This window comes from Vigna umbellata, chromosome 5 (assembly GCF_029865625.1).
Source record: "Vigna umbellata cultivar VRB3 chromosome 5, Vumbellata_1.0, whole genome shotgun sequence".
NCBI classification, from domain to species: Eukaryota; Viridiplantae; Streptophyta; class Magnoliopsida; order Fabales; family Fabaceae; genus Vigna; species Vigna umbellata.
In genome coordinates, this window is record NC_142169.1 from 32,862,715 (window position 1) to 32,883,621 (window position 20,907).

At 35.5% G+C, this 20,907-nt stretch overlaps 4 protein-coding genes across 6 annotated transcripts; all 4 read left to right on the plus strand.

Annotated features, from left to right (window-relative positions):
* The first annotated feature begins 229 nt into the window (after positions 1-229).
* LOC148198157 (uncharacterized) lies at positions 230-1,674 on the plus strand. Its single transcript, XM_088116325.1, has 2 exons — positions 230-1,358; positions 1,640-1,674. Exons 1-2 carry the CDS (start codon positions 230-232, stop codon positions 1,672-1,674), a joined length of 1,164 nt encoding a protein of 387 aa, XP_087972451.1.
* Positions 1,675-5,913: 4,239 nt separating this feature from the next.
* LOC124838945 (calmodulin-binding protein 60 B-like) lies at positions 5,914-9,260 on the plus strand. Its single transcript, XM_047314675.2, has 8 exons — positions 5,914-6,086; positions 6,170-6,245; positions 6,646-6,698; positions 6,871-7,364; positions 7,523-7,683; positions 7,798-7,998; positions 8,165-8,333; positions 8,428-9,260. Exons 1-8 carry the CDS (start codon positions 5,986-5,988, stop codon positions 8,916-8,918), a joined length of 1,746 nt encoding a protein of 581 aa, XP_047170631.1. The 5' UTR covers positions 5,914-5,985; the 3' UTR covers positions 8,919-9,260.
* A 1,005-nt stretch (positions 9,261-10,265) lies between these two features.
* On the plus strand, positions 10,266-14,109 carry LOC124838947 (calmodulin-binding protein 60 B-like). Of its 3 annotated transcripts, XM_088116766.1 has the most exons (9): positions 10,270-10,463; positions 10,552-10,673; positions 10,762-10,792; positions 10,940-10,986; positions 11,083-11,582; positions 11,671-11,825; positions 11,971-12,177; positions 12,326-12,464; positions 12,654-14,109. In XM_088116766.1, exons 2-9 carry the CDS (start codon positions 10,579-10,581, stop codon positions 12,923-12,925), a joined length of 1,446 nt encoding a protein of 481 aa, XP_087972892.1. In that variant the 5' UTR covers positions 10,270-10,463; positions 10,552-10,578; the 3' UTR covers positions 12,926-14,109. The 3 variants fall into 3 exon arrangements, with proteins under 3 accessions (XP_087972893.1, XP_087972892.1, XP_047170634.1); XM_047314678.2 differs by having other exon boundaries at positions 10,270-10,673; XM_088116767.1 differs by lacking the exon at positions 11,971-12,177 and having other exon boundaries at positions 10,266-10,673.
* On the plus strand, positions 13,522-20,296 carry LOC124838970 (calmodulin-binding protein 60 B-like). The gene is made up of 9 exons (XM_047314703.2): positions 13,522-13,658; positions 17,556-17,647; positions 17,765-17,843; positions 17,935-17,966; positions 18,046-18,551; positions 18,787-18,944; positions 19,197-19,346; positions 19,720-19,819; positions 19,911-20,296. The coding sequence occupies exons 2-9, from the start codon at positions 17,559-17,561 to the stop codon at positions 19,964-19,966; spliced, it is 1,170 nt and encodes a 389-aa protein (XP_047170659.2). The 5' UTR covers positions 13,522-13,658; positions 17,556-17,558; the 3' UTR covers positions 19,967-20,296.
* The last annotated feature ends 611 nt before the right edge of the window (positions 20,297-20,907 follow it).

Sequence of the window (20,907 nt, forward strand, 5' to 3'; positions counted from 1 at the left end):
GCGTTCTCCCTCTCGCCCTTGCAGCTGATCGTGTTCAACAAGCCTCTGAAATCCAGAAGCTTCTTTCGAGACTTTTGTCTCAGACGCATGTGGGCCAGGGAGCTTTTGGGCCAGCTGTTTTCCTTTATGGTACCAGAGCAGGTCTTGTGCCTGTTCTGCCACTCATTCCGCTGCAAACTCTCCCTCTTCTTGACTCTTTTCTTGTTTCTTTAATTTCTTTCTTGCCCTTATGGAGAAAGTGGATCAAATCAACAATCCTGCTAGTCCTTACTACTTGCACCCAGGGGAGAATCCTGGTGCCTCCCTTATATCTCAAGTTCTAAATGAGTCAAACTATACTTCATGGAGCAGAAACATGAGAAGAGCCCTTCTCTCCAAAAATAAACTGAAATTCATAGATGGAGGAATCACAAGGCCAAGAAATGATGACAGCCTATTTGATGCTTGGGAAAGAAACAATATGATGGTACTATCTTGGATTACTAAGACACTCTCACCCCAAATAGCAGAGAGCGTAATATATGTAGAAAATGCACAAGAACTATGGGAAGAATTGAAAGAGAGATTTTCTAAGGGTGATCACTTCAAGTTTTCAGATTTACTCCAAGAAATCCATTCCATTAAACAGGGTGAAAGAACTGTGAACCAGTATTTTACAGATTTAAAGACTTTGTGGGAAGAATTAGAATTTTTAAGACCCATTCCAAGCTGCAGTTGTAAAGTTCCTTGCAGTTGTGATCTATCCAAAAACTCACACAAGTACAGAGACATGGAGCATGTTATATGTTTCTTAAAGGGCTTGAATGAATGCTACAGCACTGTCAAAACCCAGATATTGCTTATGGAGCCCCTACCCAATATTAATCGTGTTTTCTCACTCATCATACAACAAGCAAGACAAGAGAAACATGATCTCAGTCAAAGCGACAGCAAAGTTCTTGCAAACACCACTGAGAGACAAAACCAGTGGAAGAATAATCAGGGATCGAAGGCCTATGGGCGTGGAAACCCTCCCAGAAATCAAGGAAGAGGGAGAGGGAGAAACCCCAACTACGGGAAACAGTGTTCCCACTGTCATAAGATGAACCATACCATTGATGAGTGCTATTCCAAGCATGGATACCCACCTTGGTACAAAAGAAATGACAGCAACAGTGAGAACAGCGCTGGACAGAATGAATGGGGATCAGCCAATACTTGTTCGACCTCTACAGCAACACAGAACAATCCACAGAGTGCCATTCAAAGTTCTTTCACCCATGAGCAGATGCAGAGGATACTACAGATGCTGGAAAAGGCTGACAGCCCATCCCACAGTATCAGTCAAATTCAAAAGGACAGTCCAGAGGACACACAAGGTATGTTCTCATGGATCATAGATACAGGGGCAACAGACCACGTGACTCATGATAAAAACCAGTTTACAACTTTCTATAAAATAAAACCTATATCTGTCAAACTACCCAATAACTCTGTTGTTACTGCTCAGTATGCTGGAACCATACATTTTTCCAAAGAATTTGTGATTTTCAATGTTTTATATATCCCTGAATTCACTTTTAACCTCATATCTGTTCAGAGTCTTACTAGGGATATTAATTGTACACTAACTTTTACTTCTAAGATGTGTGAAATTCAGGACAACTCCACATTGAAGATGATTGGATATGCTAGTGTGTGCAAGGGCCTATATCATTTGCAATCCTTTGGAAGAAATTTAGCTCCTAGTTTTACTTTTTCTTATGAACATGACAATGTAAATCTATGGCATTATAGACTTGGCCATCCTGGACATAGTATTCTTGAGAAAATGTGTAAGATTTTCCCTTATATTCAGACTGCTAATGATAGTGCTTGTGATATTTGTCACTTTGCCAAGCAACACAAATTACCTTTCCCTAAGAGCACTTCTTTATCTAATAGTTGTTTTGACATGATTCACTGTGATATTTGGGGGCCTATATCTACCCCTTCTGTACATGGTCACAGATATTTTTTAACTGTTGTTGATGACTATAGTAGACATACATGGGCTTTCCTCATGCTTAATAAGGGTCAGACTAGGGACATCTTGCAAAATTTCATTACTAAGGTGAGAACTCAACACAATAAAGTCATTAAAACCATTAGAACAGATAATGGACCTGAATTCAATTGCCCTAATATCTATAACTCTTATGGAATAGAACATCAGAGAAGTTGTGTTGAAACCCCACAACAAAACTCTGTTGTGGAGAGAAAACACCAACATATATTGAATGTGACTCGTAGCCTAATTTTCCAATCTAATATTCCCCATATATATTGGTCATATGCTGTATCCCAAGCTGTTTATTTGATTAACAGACTACCATCCTCTATAATCAAGGATAAAACTCCTTTTGAACTCTTACATGGTGATCCACCCACTTACCTTGATCTAAAAGTGTTTGGTTGTCTTTGTTTTGCCTCTACCTTAGAAGGAAATAGAAACAAACTTGACCCTAGAGCCAGAAAAGCTATTTTCTTAGGATACAAAAATGGAATAAAGGGATATGTTGTTCTTGACATTAATAGCAGAGAAATATTTGTTAGTAGAAATGTTGTGTTTTATGAAGATATTTTTCCATATAAAGACAAACATAAAGAAAAAAATAGTAGTAATACAGGAGAAGAAGATTTTTTTTTTCATGGTGATATTACCAGCAGTTCTGAAGAGGACTCTGCCGGGAATGAAAGGGAGACCTTGGGTCTTACTCATGACAATCATGTTGGTGAAGGACCTGTTGAGGAAAACACTACCACTGGAGACATTAATCCAAATGAACAGGGACCAGGTAATGCTTATAGGAGATCCAGTAGAATTAGAAAAATTCCTGAGTACTTGAAAAATTACATACAACAGGGTGATGAATCTCCATCCACCCAGTTGTGTGCCAAGAATAATTTGATTACACCTTATCCGATTGAAAGTGTCTTATCTTACAAGTCTCTTTCTGAGAAACACTTGAAATATACTCTTGCTATAAATGTCAATAAGGAGCCCAAGTCCTATGAAGAGGCTAAGACCAGCCCCGAATGGATTGATGCAATGAAGAGGGAAATCCAAGCCCTCCAAATGAACAAGACCTGGTATTTAACTCAGCTTCCTCCTGGAAAGAGGTCCATTGGATGCAGATGGGTCTATAAGATAAAACATAAGGCTGATGGCACTATTGAGAGACACAAAGCTAGGCTTGTTGCCAAGGGATATACCCAACAAGAAGGGATAGATTTTCTAGACACTTTCTCCCCCGTTGCTAAACTCACCTCTGTTAGATTATTGCTTGCTCTTGCAGCCTCTAAAAACTGGTTTTTACATCAGCTGGATGTGGACAATGCTTTTCTTCATGGGGATTTAAATGAGGATGTTTATATGGATCTCCCTCCAGGTCTAAATGTTGACAATAAGGGGCTGGTTTGTAAGCTGACTAAGTCTCTGTATGGACTGAAACAAGCCAGCAGGCAGTGGTTTGAAAAACTCTCCACGTTTCTTATCTCTTCAGGATATGCCCAATCTAAATCAGATCATTCCTTATTTGTTAAAAGAACCCCTTATAATTTTACAGCTTTGCTTGTATATGTTGATGATGTCATTCTAACAGGAGACTCTATGAAGGAGATCAATCTCATTAAGACTCTGTTGGACAATCAGTTTCGGATTAAAGACTTAGGAGAACTCAAGTACTTTCTTGGTTTTGAGGTAGCTAGATCTAAGAGAGGAATACATTTGTGCCAAAGAAAATATGCTCTGGATATTCTGGAAGAAACAGGAATGTTAGGAAGCAAACCTAGCTCTACACCCTACTTAAGCAACACAAGCTGTCTATACAAGACAGAGGATTATATGAACAATCCCAGCGATTATAGGAGATTAATAGGCAAACTATTTTATCTTACTAACACTAGACCTGATCTGTGTTTTACAGTTAACCTTTTAAGTCAGTTCATGCAGGAACCAACTAAGTATCACTATCAAGCCCTACAACATATTCTCAGATATGTCAAGTTAAGTCCTGCTGAGGGACTCTTTTTTGCTGCTAATTCTAACACTCAAATAAAGGGTTTCAGTGATTCAGACTGGGCCACATGCCCAAATACCAGGAGATCAACTACTGGCTATTGTATCTTCTTAGGTAGCTCTCTTATCTCTTGGAGGTCAAAGAAGCAGAGTACGGTTTCAAGGTCTTCTACAGAAGCAGAATACAGAGCTCTTGCAGCTACTGTATGTGAGATGCAGTGGTTGCACTATCTACTCCAAGATTTGCATATTGAACCAATAACAACTGCTGTCCTCTACTGTGACAACAACTCTGCAAGGCACATTGCCCATAATCAGAGTTATCATGAACGCACCAAACACATTGAGCTGGATTGTCACGTCGTTCGTGAGAAAATCCAAGCTAAGTTTCTACACTTACTCCCCATCCGATCAGAAGAGCAACTCGCAGATGTTTTTACTAAGTTTCCTCCTCGGAATCGATTCAAGACTATCATTCCCAAGCTTGGAATGGTGAATATCCACCATCCAGCTTGAGGGGAGGATATTAAAATAACTTTAATGTTTCTGTTTTGTTTCTGGTAGTTTGTTAGGAAAGGAGCTCTTTGGGCTTACCGGAACCCTATATAAGGGATTCCAGCTTCTGTATTCAACTCTAATATTCATTCAAACATTATATACATTTTCATTTTCTCTTTTCTGCAAATACTGATTAAGGAAGAAGTTCCTACCTTTGTCACGCGTGACCCATTCCGATCTTCTCTTTCCGATCCATCACCATCGCCGCTGGTGGCTTTGTCGGAGCTGGTCGAAGATGCGTTCTCCCTCTCGCCCTTGCAGCTGATCGTGTTCAACAAGCCTCTGAAATCCAGAAGCTTCTTTCGAGACTTTTGTCTCAGACGCATGTGGGCCAGGGAGCTTTTGGGCCAGCTGTTTTCCTTTAACTTGCCTTAATAATTCACTTCCAACTTTTACTCTCATTTTTTCTTAATTATAAGAAGAGTAGTGTGCACATAATCTTTTTACAATAAAATATTATATTATGTTATTCTCATTCAATTTGACAACGGACAGCCCAGTATATAAATCAATTTTCACTTAATTAGTTAATCAAATACTAATTAAAAATCAGTTTAAGTGATGGTTTGTAAACGCGTTCGGAAAAACTTCTCTTACAAGCGTGTCTGACGATAGGAGGGAAAATAATTTTTTTTTTCATGTTTTTGTTGTTAGTTGAACATTCTTTGGTGGGACCGATCCAAAATAAGGATGAACATAACGAATTTTAGTCTTTTAGTAAACTTCTCAACTTTTCAACTTCCCAAACTTTCCAATTTCATCCTCACTTGGGGTGTATCAGCACAGTTGTAACTTGTAACACGCGGCAACCTAGTACTTTTCTTGGATTTCATGGGATCTTGTAAGATACATGCTATCAAAAAATGATTTAGTTTTAAAGTACCAGTCAATTATAAACTCTTTTTTGGTTGTAACTAAATTACGGTATAAATTTGTTTTACATTAAGACTGCATGTCATTGTTAAACTCAAAAAGTTTCAATAATATTAATAAGTAAGATGAATGAACAAAATGTTGAAAATCTTAATATCTGTTTTAGTTAAGAACAATCTATGTCTTAATTAATAAAATGTCGGTTCGATCAGCAGTTTATATAAGTTGAAGATAACTATATTATATGGTTTGCATTCAACTGTTTTTGTTATTATAGTAATTGTTGGCACTTTCTGGGAATTTTTGGAGCAAATGCGAGATTGACTTTTTGGGATTAACGTGTCCTTTTAGATCACTGCAGTTCAAGAAGCATCCTTCCTCCTTCCGTGGGTATTATAAATACAGGTTTGGGTTGAATCGATAACACTAGTTCTTAACTACCGCTCAGTTTAGTTTTATACCATTCAGAGTGCTTCTGAGAACGTTGAATTGTTCTTTTGCTTGAAACATTTTGGATGGTATCAAAAAGGAAATCTTTTGAGAGGCAACGCAGTGGCAAAGTTCCAATTCAGGACCATAAACGGAGCTATGTTGATACCAAACAAGCGCCAATCAGGTGCTTATTTGTTATTAGTATACTTTGTCGTTTTGGCCTTTTGGGCTGTGAGGTCTAAGTTTGAGTTTCTGCTCATTATGCAGTGCCCTGAGAAATGTGATCAACGCACTGTGGCTGAATGACCACTCATCCTATTTAGAAACTTTTGTGCGAAGAGTGGTAAGGAATGATTGAGTCTTTTATCTTGGTGGTGTGATGTTGAGAAAATTTTTTGTTTTGTTTTGTTTATTTCAGCTAGTTTTGGCTTTTCAAAGTACCCATCACTTCACCAGCACCGGTTCTAATGTACCTAGTATTCCAAATCCACCCTCAATGTTCCCCAGGTCTCTCTGCAATTGCTTAGTGCTCATATTTGTGATTCTCACATTGATTCTGAAAGGAAAGGACAGCATTGGTGATTAGCCACCAGATTATTTGTGTCTCTAAAATTTGCCACTTCTTTTGTCTCTGTTGCTCTTGTACTCTCATCGCGTGTTTCCGACTTTCAAGTGTCCATTATCATTAATCTAATCTGTTTTGAAGCGAAAATCTGGTTGATTCATTTGTCTTCCCCAAACAGGTAAGGGAGGAGTTAGAAAAAAAAATCCAGGACCAGGTTCATCTATTTTCAAGGTTAGTTCATCATGTTCAGATTCTGTGTTAACAGTGAACAACTGTTGTTTTCATTTCCTAATGTTTTGAAGCGAAAATCTGGTTGATTCATTTGTCTTCCTATGTTTACTGTCCTCCATTTATTTGATTAATTCTTTCTGTTTACTATTTTTGTTTTTCGAATTTGTTGCAGAAAAAAGGTTAATGAGGCTGGAATATCCGGAGCCAAACGCTTTAAGTTGTGCTTTCTTAATAAGTTACCTAAGACAATCTATACTCGGTCTAATATAAAAGCAGAAGACGAATCAGTTCTTCAAATTGCTTTATTTGATGTTAGAACGAAGTCTGTAGTAGAGGAGGGTCCCCTTTCCTCGCTAAAGATAGAGATCTGTGTTCTGAATGGTGAGTTCGGATCTGATGGCAGTGAGGAGTGGACAGAAGAGGAGTTCAAGTCCAATATCTCACGTGAAAGAGAAGGTAGAGAGCCACTTTTGATTGGAGAGAGGTTTATTACTCTTAAAAATGGAGCTGCTTGTATCACTAAAATTGCCATATCTGATAACTCGAGATGGCAAAGAAGCAGAAGGTTCAGGATTGGAGTTAAATGTGTGCCACCAACTTCCATTGGAGAAAAGATTCAGGAGGGTAGAAGTGAGCCTGTTATTGTTAAAGATAACAGGGGAGAGTGTGAGTCTTATTACTTCATTTCTATTTCTCACTGTCTGTTTCCAACTTAGGACATCATTATTGTTTCCATTAAACTTGGATGGTTCATGGATTCTGTTTTTCGATATAATTTTTCCTTCAGTATAACTCAAAACTGACATGTAATCTGGTGATTTAAGGCTACAAGAAACACTTCCCTCCATTCTTGGATGACGAATTATGGCGTTTGAAGAAAATTGCCAAGGAAGGAAGAATCCAGAAGCAATTTTCTTTACATGGAATTCACACCGTGAAGGATCTCTTGCGGCAGTACATAACCAACGAACAATCACTGTATAAAGTAAGTAAAACTTAGTTTCTTTTACTTTTTCTCTTTACTTATGATGCCCTTCATATAAATGTATCCATGCTTAACACGAGTATATTCATTGGATCTTTTCCTCTGTCGTGGTAGATGCTTGACCTTCCAAAGAAGTCATGGTTAGCGATCACTGACCATGCCAATACCTGTGTGATCGATGATTACAAGCTTTACGGCTATCAGTCACAAGAACCGGAAATAGGCCTGCTATTCAATTCCATCTACATCCTCGTGGGAGTGACATTTGATTGGCAAAATTATTATTCACCGGATATTCTCACTCCCCATGATAAGGTATGGATTCGTAACCTATTCGTAATTGGTTGTGGAATAGATTTTCAAGAAACAGTTCTAGTCACATCTTTGGTTTCTTTAAAATAATGATTCCTGTCTTGTCATTGTAATTATATCATACGGTACCCGTGGGTCAAAAGTGATGAGGTTCCTTCTTCCTTGGCAGCATTGGGTGGAAATAGTGAAGCAGCAAGCTTACAAAAATGTCAACAATTTGAAAATGATTGATGAAACTAAATTGAACAGTTTAAACCTAGACGCATGTCTAAAAAAAGCAAGACAGTCCGACACTCCAGATCAATGTCTGCTACACATGGATATGTCAACTGCACAAGGTATATGTAATGTAATGGCATAACTTTTGGGCATTTCATTGTTATATAGATCTTTGTCCACTTTTATATAATCGTTTAACCATGTCTTGTGCAGGTCAAGCAGAAACATTCCCAGGTTGTAGTCAACCATCTATCTCTACTTCATATACTGATGAAGGAATGCATGACGGCCAAATTTATGCCGATCCACAGCCAGGCACGAGAGAAATGCCGCTTAACGGTTATGTGTTGGATGAATTTTCCTCTGAAATGTACAATGACGAGGATGGTTGTCACTTTGACGGATCGTGTTTACCATTCCCTGAAGGTGGATATTCGATGGAGAATGAAAGGTCAGATGTTGAATTCATATATGGTTGTCCTCCTTGGGCAACATGGGAACCAAAAAGTGGTATTTTCTTTGGTTCTTGTGATGGAGAAGAATGTAGCCGTTATTCTACTTTCACAAATTCTGCTGTGGACATATCAAGTAGTGGCAAATCCAAAGCAGCGTGGTGTAAGATTGGTTTTGTTCTGAAATGGGTCATATCAGTAAAAAGGCACGCAACTGCCAAAAAGAATGCTCAGCTGTTTTACCATAACTAATTCGACTCTGTTTTATGTATAGGATATTAGTTTCTGAATGCCTTTGTTTTTCTGCAAGTTTAGCTTCTTTAATTTCTACTGCACTAAAGAAATGTGTAAGACGGGTTCCTCGTCTACATCTGTGCTGGATTGTTTAGGTACAATTGTTGTTGTTGTTTCTAATATCAAGTTTTTTACTTAAAGATTCGTGATCAATTCAAATTTATTCTGTTCAAAGCAGATACTGTACCAAATTTATAGACCCAATTCATATGTAATTTTTTATCTTTTTCTATTTTATTATATGTAAAAAGATTTATTTTTGTGATTAGTATGTTATCCTTAAAAAAAAAGGTACAACCTAGTGACTTTGTTATATCATTCCTTCTCCATATCTTTTTAGTTAAACATTTCCTTTTCTTCTATCAAGTCAATCCATTTTTGCAACCTGAATATACTTTCACTCACTAATCTCAATCAAAATCTCACATATACACATTCTCTATGTATCACAATAATAATACAAGTAATCACAACTAAAATGATTTATAATATGAGGAGATGTAAGATTACTTTTTCTACTTATTTGTTGAAAAATACTCAGTTTAAACAGAACATAATGATGTGTAAACATAGTAATTCCTATGAAAATAACTTTTCTTCTCTTGTATAGAGCACTCATTAAATGTTGAAGGAGAATATTAAGATTGAGAACAACTAAGTCACTTAAATTAAAATACGTTTTGCTTGAACGGGTTCAATTAATGTACCCTATGAAATACTTTTATGTTTGATGAACAAGTAGGGTAAGCCGAGTAATGAGAAAATTTAATGTTTTGGTTGCTTTACGTACTTTCATTATTGTTGGTTATGATAGTCATTGTTGTGTACTCACATAACGAATAGTTTAGCTAATTACAAATCAACCCTTATTACATTAAACTCACTAATACATTCGTATAACTATAAATTCAACTTAAACCTTACTTTTAGATGCACCTTCAGTAGTAATAAAATGAAAAAGTAAGCTATTAATTACATCACTTAGAATTAAACTTATTAAATATTTTTTATTTAAATTATATATATATATATATATATATATATATATATATATATTTAAATACTAATCACGTAATCTACTTTTGCACATCTACACGTATATGATTGCTTTAACAACATACTTCCGTTTTTCAGAAAAAAAAAAAAATTACAACAGTAGCTGAATATGTCTGAGATGTGTGATACAGACCTTTATATGATATTTAAGGCTAAATAAAATAAAGAAATGAATAAAAACAACAGGAAATAATATAAAAAATGAAAATAACAAAATATTGTTTATACCTCCCAACAAGTGTAGAAGAAGAAAAGTTGAACACGAAATGATGAAATTGCAAATGTTTTTCTATGTATTTTCACCAAAAATACCAACGACGCGGTTTTTGTTTAATGCAGCGCGGTTATCTAATCTTAAGTGATCTGAAGGAAGAAAAGTCCGCGTGGAGGATTAGCACCAGTCTTCTTGTACCACTCAGTGAACAACCCTTATAAAAGTGAAGTGAGGTTTGTTTGTTGTATATAGTTAGAGTCGCAGTTATAGACAGTTGCTGGTTTTTTTGTTGTTGTGAACAAAGATTCGTTTGGTTGGTAGCGAGTGTTTGAAGCTTGTGAAGGGAAAATGGCACCAAAAAGAACCTTTGACGAGGAGGATCATCACAATAACGACGACACCCATCTTCAAACTGTTGCTAAAAGAAGACGGGACGAGACCATGTCAGTGTTTGTTTCCATGTCTGTTAACTCTCTTCGTTCCAAGCACCTTCTTCTAAACTTTTCCTTTCTTTTTGTGGTTATTGTGCAGTGCCGCTTTGGAACCTGTTCTTCGCAAATTGGTAAGCATACAATAAGCTTCTATTCGTTATTGACTCAAGTACACTAGAAATTTAAAAACTGTGTAATTTGTGTCGTTAACCTTCCTATTACAAAGAACCAACCAGGCTTTTTATATTAACTCTATGTTGTTCCGTTCCCCTAACTAGATGGAGGAGTTGATTCCACCTATGCTAGAGCGTCACGTGTCTCCGTGGTTTGTTTCTCTTGTCACATACTTTTTCTTTCTCCATGGACACTCTATTTTTCTACACATAAACTGATTGTGATTAATTTTTTGTTTCCAATTTAGTTGTCGATTTTGCCATAACCATCAGGGTGGCAGTTCTGGAGGAAGAGCTTACCAATTGTGCTTCGTCAATGAATTGCCTAAAGTAATTTTCACCATGGCCAATCTCACAGCTGAGGACGGTGGTTCACTTGAAATTGAGCTGCGGGATGCTGCATCGCAGCAACGCGTTGACACAGAGGAATTTTCCAGCATGAAGGCTCAGATCTATGTGCTGGATGGTGCTTTTGAAAGTCAGGACTGGACTGCAGAGGAATTTGATGGCAACATTGTGAAACCAAGAGAGGGGAAGGCACCATTACTCAGAGGACACACGGTTACTAAAATTGAAAAAGGGGTTGGTTTTATCGATAAGAAGAGGCTTAAGATTACTGATAATTCTTTCACCACAAGAAACAAAACGTTTCGGTTGGGAGTTAAAATCGTGGGATCTAACTCCCATGGAGTAGGAATCAAGGAAGCCATAAGCGAACCCTTCAGGGTCAAAGATAAACGTGGAGAGTGTAAGTCCTTTACCATAATCATTTTCATATTTTCCGGTAAATAATTTTTTAAATATTTTAATTTTCGATGTGTATTTGATTATTTCAGTGGCCAGGAAATCCGAGCGTCCAGCCTTGAACGATGAAGTATGGCGTCTGAGGAACATTGGAAAAGCGGGTGAGCTTCGCAAGCAGCTTTCAAGGAATAAAATAAAGACTGTGAAGGATCTTTTGCGGCGGGACACAATCGGTTTATTACGGGAGGTAAATAAAACTTTTTAAACATTCTTACGTGTGGACAAATGATTATGTACTTTGGTTCTTTTTTGATGATGCGCTTAACTTGATAGTGTAGTAGTTAGTACTGACATGTATATGTGTCCATCTGATATTCACATGTGGAAAGTAGAAATTCGGCAAGATTAATACATGGGACAAAATCATTGAACATGCTAAAGAATGTGAACTAGATGAATCTGAGCGCTACTTGTACACGTATCGTGCCACGGAACCAGAGAAATCTGTTTCCCTTGTCTTTAATTGCATCTATGAGCTTGTGGAGGTCATTATTAACGGCCAACATCGTTCTCTGAAATCTCTGAATTCGGAGGAGGAGGTTTGTAATTTTATATCCTATTCTATGTGTTGGTTCCATTGGCTTGTGCAACTTTCTGGAATGAACTTTACTGCCTTATTCAGATTTTTAACTTTAACGATTCATCTACCTCTTATTGGAACTGATCAAGATGCATTGTAACTGCCAGCGTTTTGTGGGAAGAATGAAGGTGGAAGCATACTCAAATCTGGAGGATCTGGAGCCAATTGCTGCCACACCAACGACACATGACATAGTGTCGAAGTTAGCAGGTACACAGGCGGTGTCATACAGTGCTCCATATCAAGGTCTGCAACTGCCTGATCACTTGTATCTGTCTTCTCTTTTCTTTTTTATGTCACTCAAAAATAAGAATTTTGTAGGGAAATGTTGACTATTTATACATGTTCTGTCTTAGCCTTGAAATTTTGGTTTAGTATGATTGGTAAGTGGTGATCATTATTGACTCATTGTATGCTTATCCTATGAATGTGCAGGTCAATTGGAAACATCAACATCAATCGTAGATGATAGCTGGCCGGCGTTCTTCGACGAATTTGAAACTTACTTTACTCCTAACCCTGACCAGTGGGAGCAACCGAATTTTTTCCCCTTACTATGTGGTGACAATGGAGCATCATGTAGCCAAGACAGCCCTTCCTTTTTGCCCAACACTGCTGAGTATATGGCAAGCAAAGGGAAAGCCAAGACGGTTTGGCAGAAAGTCAGAAATGCTTTCAAACTCCTCATACATCCGCATAGGGCTTAAAGGAAGAACCAATTTTCTTTTTGCGGTCAGAATTGGATTGAATTCGTTTTTCTTTTGATTGCTTCTTCAATTGCGTTTTCCCAAGTCAATTTCTGTACTTCGTTAATCAGCTATTAATTTATAAATGTCATGCCAATTTGTGACATTAGACAAAATGACAGCAGACAAAATGACATGACAAAATGTTTTTTAACGATATCGCTGCGTTTTTTGGAATGTTCTCGGTTAAGACTGCTTTCCATTGAGGAGGTTTGAATCTTTTAAAATATTCTAAACATATATTACAAATTACATACATAGTTTTATTTTATTTTTATCCTCGTAATCCTCTTATTTGCCTGTTCGCGCTCAGAACTAATTATGGGACCATAAATCATAGGGTAGTTAAGAAAAAAAAAACAAAAACTAGTCCAAGCTATTGTGTGAAAGAAGGTCTTAATCTGGGGAATCCAGCTGAAGAGATAAGAAAAAGAAAAGGACGGAGAATTAATTAAAGAATGAAGAGCATTTAAAAATAGAAATAAATAGCTGAAGTTGACCGAGCAAGTCAAGCTCCTCAGAATATCATTATACCAGATCTCAAATCTTGAAAAAAGAAAAAGGACACAAATCATATTTTGCTGCTACCTTGAAAAACCCAAACCCTTGGTTCTTTCTTGTTCTTCTCTCCGGTGCGTACACAAGGCCATGAAGAATTTTCTCACGTTCAATCAAAGCAGCAGCTTCTGCGCAGGTCAGTTACCATTCATCTCTACACTCTATAACGTTCAGCTTATAAATCTTTTCAACTACTCAAATTTTCTCTCTTCTTCGCATACTTTTTTGTAAATAAAAACAGTAACGAAACTTCAAGGTTTTTACTCCTTTCTCACCACTTCAAGTTACCATGAATCTAAAGACAATCCATATTCTTTTCAACACCTATCTGCATATCTATTTTTTTTGTTCTTTTTCATTTTTCCTTCAAATTCAAATAAGAAATTACTTGGACTGTTGCTCTCTTTTTTTTTCCTTTGGGTCAAACGTCAGACTGTCTTTAACATGGAAAATGATGAATTTCAATTCAAGGAGAAAAAACAAAAAAGAAAAATTGGGTGGGAAATTTATTGTACGAGAAAATTAGATATGCACGGTATACATAGAGTAGACACTTAGAGAGAGAAAATAATAAAAAATATATAATATGTAACGTAATGTCATAAAGAAAAAATAGATGAAAAAAAATATTCTGTTTCCAGTCATGAATTTCCAAAATATTTTACCCTTCAACAACCCGTGATTTAAATACCAGCTCATAATTTTCTTTATAAGCACTCGTTGACCATAAATTCATGATGGGTCTGGGCCTCCTCACCAGAACATATCTGTGATCATGTTATGCCTTTTGTTTACTCATGTATGAGTATCGCAGTTTTTTCACCGTCCTGATATTCCTGGTTCATGAAACCTTTGCAATACTGTATATCAAATTGAAATTATCAAAATTTTGTTAATTGAAAAGATGCCATATTCACCTTGAAATTGATTACTTGTTAGGCATTCGTTTCTGGCATTGATTTGCACTATTCGTATATTTTCTACCGGCAATGAGTATATATTGCGAATTATGAAAATCTTCTCCTTTGATTAGGTCAAGATGTAAGGTCACATGATTGAGTTTGGTAATGGTTTTCAGTTTTATAATTCTTTTTATGTATTTGTCCATGTTGTCATGCTTACGCTCAATACCGGGTTATGCATTCCTAACGTATAACTTTGTCATTTTGAACTGATCATATATTTATGTTTCTATTTAAAAGTATGATTCTTAATCAAGAGTTCAGAATCATAAAATGAATCAAGTGGAAACCTTGGCCATCTTGTTACCTATTCTGTCCTGAGTTGTCTGTCCTTAATTTATTTAATAAAATTGACAGAAATGCACGATAGCTAAACCAAACGAGCACAAATTCATTTAATGGTAGGAATTTAAGATGAGTTAGAAATCATGTACCGGATACAAATAAATTTATAAGTAGAAGAATCATAGGTTGAAGGTGTCGCGATGTCTTATTTGAAGTTCTTCACATTTCATTGGTGCCAAAAATTTTAAGTGTTTTTTCTCAAAAAAAATAATTCCAATTTATATCATAGTCGAAGATTTATTTTGGTGATAGAGTGAAAATGATATAAAATAGGTGAATAATCCAAAGTTTAAGGACTTCTTGTATAAAAAAATCTTCCATTTTAAAAAAAAAAAAACATGTCCTATTGGAGAACACGATACAAAGAAAAAGTTATCACTAATTAAGATATTCATGCATAGTTATTACTAAAATACTCACTTTAGATGCGATGTTCTAATATGAATATTGAGGATTTCAAATCAGTTAGAGATAAGATAAGCATGATTATCAAACTCTCTAGTTAATTCGTAAACTCGTACAAGTTTACGTTTTCACACATGGCTTCTGAGTTAACTCGAAAGTAAACTCGTTTTTTACATAAACTCGGTAGAATCAACTCTGAAATCGGTAGGATCGTGTAAAATTGCGAGTTTGCAGCGATTTAGCGAGTTTGAAAGGGGAAAAAATTAAGAAAAATGAGGTTGTTTGGGGTTTAGGGTTTCATGACCTGATTGTTACTATCTCTCGCGCCCCTCTGTCTCTCTCCATGGTCATCGTCATCGCCTCACCTCCTTTAGGTCGTCGTCGCGTGCGCTCGATTGCACTCTGTTCATGCTCCATTTGCGCTCCATTCGTGGTCGTTGTCATGTCTGTTTCGTGCTCGCGTTGCGCCTACCGTCACGCTTGCCGTCGCGCATACTGATCTCGCCTCCTTCCCACTACGTCACTCACTGTTGAGTGAAGTTATTTTTTTTTAACAAAGTCGTGAGCTGAGCATTGTTTTGGTTTGTAATAGGAAAATAAAACTTAAGTCCTTGCTAGTGCTTTAATTCTTTCTTTATTATATATTTTATGAAATGCATCAAAATTAATGACAATAATCCAAGTATTTATGTTTTACAATATTTATTTTTATGAACAATATATCTATAAATTTTATTTATTTAAAGTTATATCATTTTGTAGACTTATTTGAATTAAGATATTATTTATATAATTTTTTTTCATCTGAAATAAACTCTTATGAGTTGAGTTTACGAGTTGAGTTTACCAGTCGAGTTTATTTTACTCTCACTCTCGAGTTTGATAACCTTGAAGATAAGTTTATAATATATAAATGAATACAAATTTTATTTTATAAGCTAATTTTGTGAAATAGTATAAGATTTTAAATTTATTTCTTAACATAATATAAGAATTATGATATGAGTATGAATCTAGAGAGATTTCTTATATCTTATACCTATTGTTTTATCCACTATCAAAATTAATTAAGATTAATATTTAGTCTTACATTTCGTATATGCACCATATTAAGAGCTCTCCAAACTATTATTCAAGTTTACACTTCACCACTACAAAAATAAGCCAACAGTTTTTATTTAAGTCAAACGATGTTGATAACCGTATGTAAATAGATGCATGAAAACATAAGTAGCTGAATACGAACCCAATAAAATAGTGACACTTAATTTATTGTAAAAAATTGTTTAAAAAAGTTGTTAAAATATTGAAATGCTTTTATTTACAGAAGTACTGAAACCAAAGCATCAAATTTTAGAGCTGTAAAACAAGCACCTCCAACAAATTCCAAGATCAATCTTCAATGATGGTTGTGCGAGTGAAACCTAAGTTTGAGTGATAGTTGAAAAATATTGTTGCTGAATAAAAATCTGATTTCATAAACTTTACACGAATGGGAATGGTGGAAAAGTTAACGCGTGACAACTCTTTCCACAATCAAGTTCAATTAACGAAATATTGCATATTAGTTTTGAAAGCTTTGAAACTGTTATGCATCTGGACTTGTACGTGCAAAATATTCGACCGTCACAGTATTACGAACTTCCCCAACAATTTTCTCAGTAAAGAATGATCTGGAAATTGATCAGTTTTCAGCTATGGAAAGTTTTTCTGTGTTAAATATGATCCTTCGTTTTGTACACTGAAGGCGTTACACAATTAAAGTGTCGCAGTTTCTCTAATATTATCAAGACATTCGACCGTAAGAAATACTGCAAATTACCGGTCCTTGGATTTCGTACACGCTTTTGTGAAAAATCGCGTCCCCACTACTTCGCAGTACTCTTAGTTATTACTACCTGTGCGAATCTTTAATTAAGTATCATAACAGTGATAGTAAACACCTTTTTTTTCTGCGTTTACCAGTTTTTCTAGCCAGTCATTTTCCTTCATGCAGCCACAGCCACGAGTAACTGGGATAAATTTCTTTAATCTAAGACTCATATCTTACCATCCCAAAACGCGTTCAGCAATGCGTGTCTAGGATACAAGGAGGGAAAGAGAAGAGAGTAGGAAGCGTAACAAGCATTAAAAAAACACCTTCTAGGAAATTATCCTTGGGAGAAACATTTCCTCGAACCTTCAAAAAAAACCTTGAACCTTAATATAAACCTTTCTATTTTGAACATACCCCATACCGAACTCCGAGATTCACTTAAAAGATTATCTTTAGTGATTGAGTATCTGATTTTATTGTTGTTCTTGACGTCTTTGTCTTGAAGCCGATGGAATCAAAAAGACAATCCCAAGAGGAGGACAAAAGGGGTGATCAAAAGCGGAGTCGTCAGAATTCACAACTATCGGAAACATGGCGGTAATATTATCTCAACTGATGTGAATTCTTTTAACGAATTCTGCAACATTAATTAAAAATTCCTTTGCATGATGTTTTATTGTTGTTGTTAGTTACCGTTACTTTATTCATCTGCAGCATCACTCGAAGTTCTATGTTTCTGCTTCTCAATTGGAATGAACTGATGCCCTACTTGGAAGATTCAATTCGAAATATAGTAAGAATATTATCAATTTTTCTTTGTTAGGGTATCGTATGTTGTTAACGACAACAACTGTCATTGATTCATGTCGTTATTCCTTTACCAGACACGAGAGGTGGTTGAACTCCAACTAGCAAGGTTTGTTTCTCTTTTTGTCTTGATATTAATTGTTTGTGTGCTTTAATTATGATTGGTACGTCTTTTAAATTTGTTGCAGACTAATAAGTAGTACTCAGACTGAAATATCTGGAGGCCGCAGATTCTTGAAGCTGGTTTTTAGGAATGAATTGCCTGATACAATTTATACTATGTCCAAATTGAAAGCTAGAGACAACAATCCTCTTGAGGTCGCTCTTTTCGATGTTGAATCTCGGTCTATAGTCTCTGATGAGAATGATCCACTGTCTTCGATCAAGGTAGAGATTTGCGTCCTTAATGGTGAGTTTGGTTCAGATGGCAGTGAAAATTGGAGCAAAGATGAATTCAAATCCAAAATCTTACGTCAAAGAGAGAATAAAGGGCAGCTACTGAAAGGAGATACGGTTATTGCGCTTAAAAATGGAGTAGGTTTTATCCACAATGAATTCACTGACAACTCATTTTGGATAAGAACAGGACGTTTCAGATTAGGAGCGATGGTTGCAAAATCAAATATGAATGACGCATTAATCATCAGGGAAGGTATAAGTAAACCTTTTAGAGTCAAGGACTACAGAAGTAAGTGTAAGTATTCACCCTTGTGTCACTTCTTTCGTTTTTTACTTTTTCTGCAAATCATGCCGGAATTATATGTTAAATTTAACTATATTCCAGCTTTTAGATTACTCATTCATTAGGGTTTAAATGTTCATTAATGGGATCTTGTGTAATCCCAGATTAACTTCGAATTTATTCGCTGTAAATATTATTCATTTTAGGTTATAATTCGTGCGACTCACTCGTGGTTTGGTCATTGCAGTGAACAAGAAAAAGGATCCAACCCTCAGTGATGAAATATGGCATTTTAAACATATATCAAAAAAAGGGAAAATTTTTGAGCTGCTTTCTGAGGACGGGATACATACTGTTGGCGATTTTTTGAAGGAGCTTGAAACCGATCCATTATCTTTGGAAGAGGTATTAAGGAAGAAAACACTTTTAGGATAGAAAAGTTAAAACAAAAAGATAATATATTTGTATTGTAAAATTAGTTTAAATAAATAAAAAATAAAAACCCCAAAAGATAACTTATTGGAATCGTTTATATACATAGACAAAATTATTTCATTCTTCTTTCTTTTGGAGCCAGCGTAATTTAATTTGAATATATGGTTATACGACTTGGTATGTAAAATTTCATCTGATGAATCTTTTCTTGTGCAAGCGTAGAAACTCGGCAAGATTTCCTCCAAAACCCGGGAAGAAATTTATAAGCAGGCTAAGAAAGCAAAGCATGCTGAGACTGGTGTTGCTGAAACCATATTATTTGAAGGACAAAATTATCTATCAGAGAATAATACTTTCAACTCCGATCAGACGGTACATATCTGCATATCATATTTTTTCTCTTTCTTTTTGTGGTTATCATCTTTCTCTATCAGTCAAAAGGGTATACAACTTTTTTTGTTTCTCTCTCCGTCATTTTCCTTTTTTTTTCTTCGTATACTTTCTAGTTTTTGTCTTTTGAATCAGACAGGTCGATTGCATAAGAGAATCCAATTTCCGAATTTAAATTTGTTCATGATGGTTGGTTCAACAATTCCACGTATAACTGTTTGGAGTGAATTCACTGCTTCACAATCTCTTTTCTATATTTTAATCTTATTGCTTCATCTCTTGATTCGTATATATATTATCATAACAAACCTAGCAGTGTATAGCTCTTAATGGAATGATCTTTTCTCAATGGCAGCAAGCATGTGAAAGTTCGAGAGGTCTGATGCAGATTGAGCTGATAAATGGTGCTCCAGATCAAGATGTTCAACTGCCTGACTTCGCAATTGCTCAGCAAGGTACTACCATGCATTAAGTCCATCTGTCAATTTCCATCAACAATTTAAAAGCGGATGTGTTTTACTTTAATACATTTATTTTTCATTTCAGACTGGATTGATGAATTATCACAGAACGATGAATTTGATCCATTCCACCTGACCTAAACCCTTTGCTCCCTCCATGTAATAATGATGAAGCAGAACCTGACAGAAACCGTGCTTTGAATTCATCAAACAAAGGGAATGTAAGTGCTTTCAAATGGGTCACATTGCATGCAGCTAAGGCCAAAGCTTTCTCGCCGCCAGTGTTGACTATAACTCTATTTCAAGGACAATACTCAATTATAGTATATTTCTTAATTCATTGATTTGATTTCTACTTATTATGGTTGCAATTGGTCAGATTAATTCTTTCCTGCGAATACTGAAGCTGGAATCTAATGGTTGCACTTTAACCTCAAGAGTTTTAATATTAATGTGTAGTTTTGAAGAGTATTCGTTTTAATTTTTTAAGTAAAAATCTGTTCCATTCTTTGCTTTAACAGTAACGCACAATTCTGTAATAAAAATATGGCAAAATGTATATGCTGTGTTTTAAACTACGATTTTCTGATAAAATCTATTTCGACTTTTATGAGGCTTTAAATTTTATGCCTTGATTTTTTTGGGCAATTTTATAACATTTAATTTTAAATATGTTTTGAATTTAATTAATCAAATTAAACAAATCAAATTATGTATCGTTCGTCTTGTTAAGCCAACTTAGCTTTCTTAACTCAACAATATAATATTACTTTTATAAGTAGTTGCATGACACACTAAAACGTGATTGTTTTTTCAAATGATCCTATATATGAATGTAACCTTTAATTTAGCAAAGAGTAGTTTTTCTTAACAATGTGATACTGTTGAATTAATTTAGAGTTTTCAATTGTTGAGAGTGCCCCATGTTTGGAAACGTGCCTAAAATATAATATACCTCATTTTACCAAGTAGACTTATGAGATTAAATTAAGTTTAATTCCACCTTTATACTATAAATTTATAGTTTATTTGGATGGAAAATTCTAATTGGATAATTAATTTTTATAAATCATTTAATCTTT

What these genes read in the sequence shown, in the direction of transcription:
- LOC148198157 (XM_088116325.1), top strand. Translation starts at nt 230, where the DNA reads ATGGAGAAAGTGGATCAAATCAACAATCCTGCTAGTCCTTACTACTTG. An exon ending in CAGTCCAGAGGACACACAAG is followed by an intron (nt 1,359 to 1,639) that starts GTATGTTCTCAT and finishes TGTGAAATTCAG; the next exon opens with GACAACTCCACATTGAAGAT.
- LOC124838945 (XM_047314675.2), top strand. Translation starts at nt 5,986, where the DNA reads ATGGTATCAAAAAGGAAATCTTTTGAGAGGCAACGCAGTGGCAAAGTT. An exon ending in ACCAAACAAGCGCCAATCAG is followed by an intron (nt 6,087 to 6,169) that starts GTGCTTATTTGT and finishes CTCATTATGCAG; the next exon opens with TGCCCTGAGAAATGTGATCA. An exon ending in AAACTTTTGTGCGAAGAGTG is followed by an intron (nt 6,246 to 6,645) that starts GTAAGGAATGAT and finishes TTCCCCAAACAG; the next exon opens with GTAAGGGAGGAGTTAGAAAA.
- LOC124838947 (XM_047314678.2), top strand. Translation starts at nt 10,579, where the DNA reads ATGGCACCAAAAAGAACCTTTGACGAGGAGGATCATCACAATAACGAC. An exon ending in AACCTGTTCTTCGCAAATTG is followed by an intron (nt 10,793 to 10,939) that starts GTAAGCATACAA and finishes TCCCCTAACTAG; the next exon opens with ATGGAGGAGTTGATTCCACC. An exon ending in ATACAGTGCTCCATATCAAG is followed by an intron (nt 12,465 to 12,653) that starts GTCTGCAACTGC and finishes ATGAATGTGCAG; the next exon opens with GTCAATTGGAAACATCAACA.
- LOC124838970 (XM_047314703.2), top strand. Translation starts at nt 17,559, where the DNA reads ATGGAATCAAAAAGACAATCCCAAGAGGAGGACAAAAGGGGTGATCAA. An exon ending in CAAGGACTACAGAAGTAAGT is followed by an intron (nt 18,552 to 18,786) that starts GTAAGTATTCAC and finishes TGGTCATTGCAG; the next exon opens with TGAACAAGAAAAAGGATCCA. An exon ending in ATCCATTATCTTTGGAAGAG is followed by an intron (nt 18,945 to 19,196) that starts GTATTAAGGAAG and finishes GTGCAAGCGTAG; the next exon opens with AAACTCGGCAAGATTTCCTC.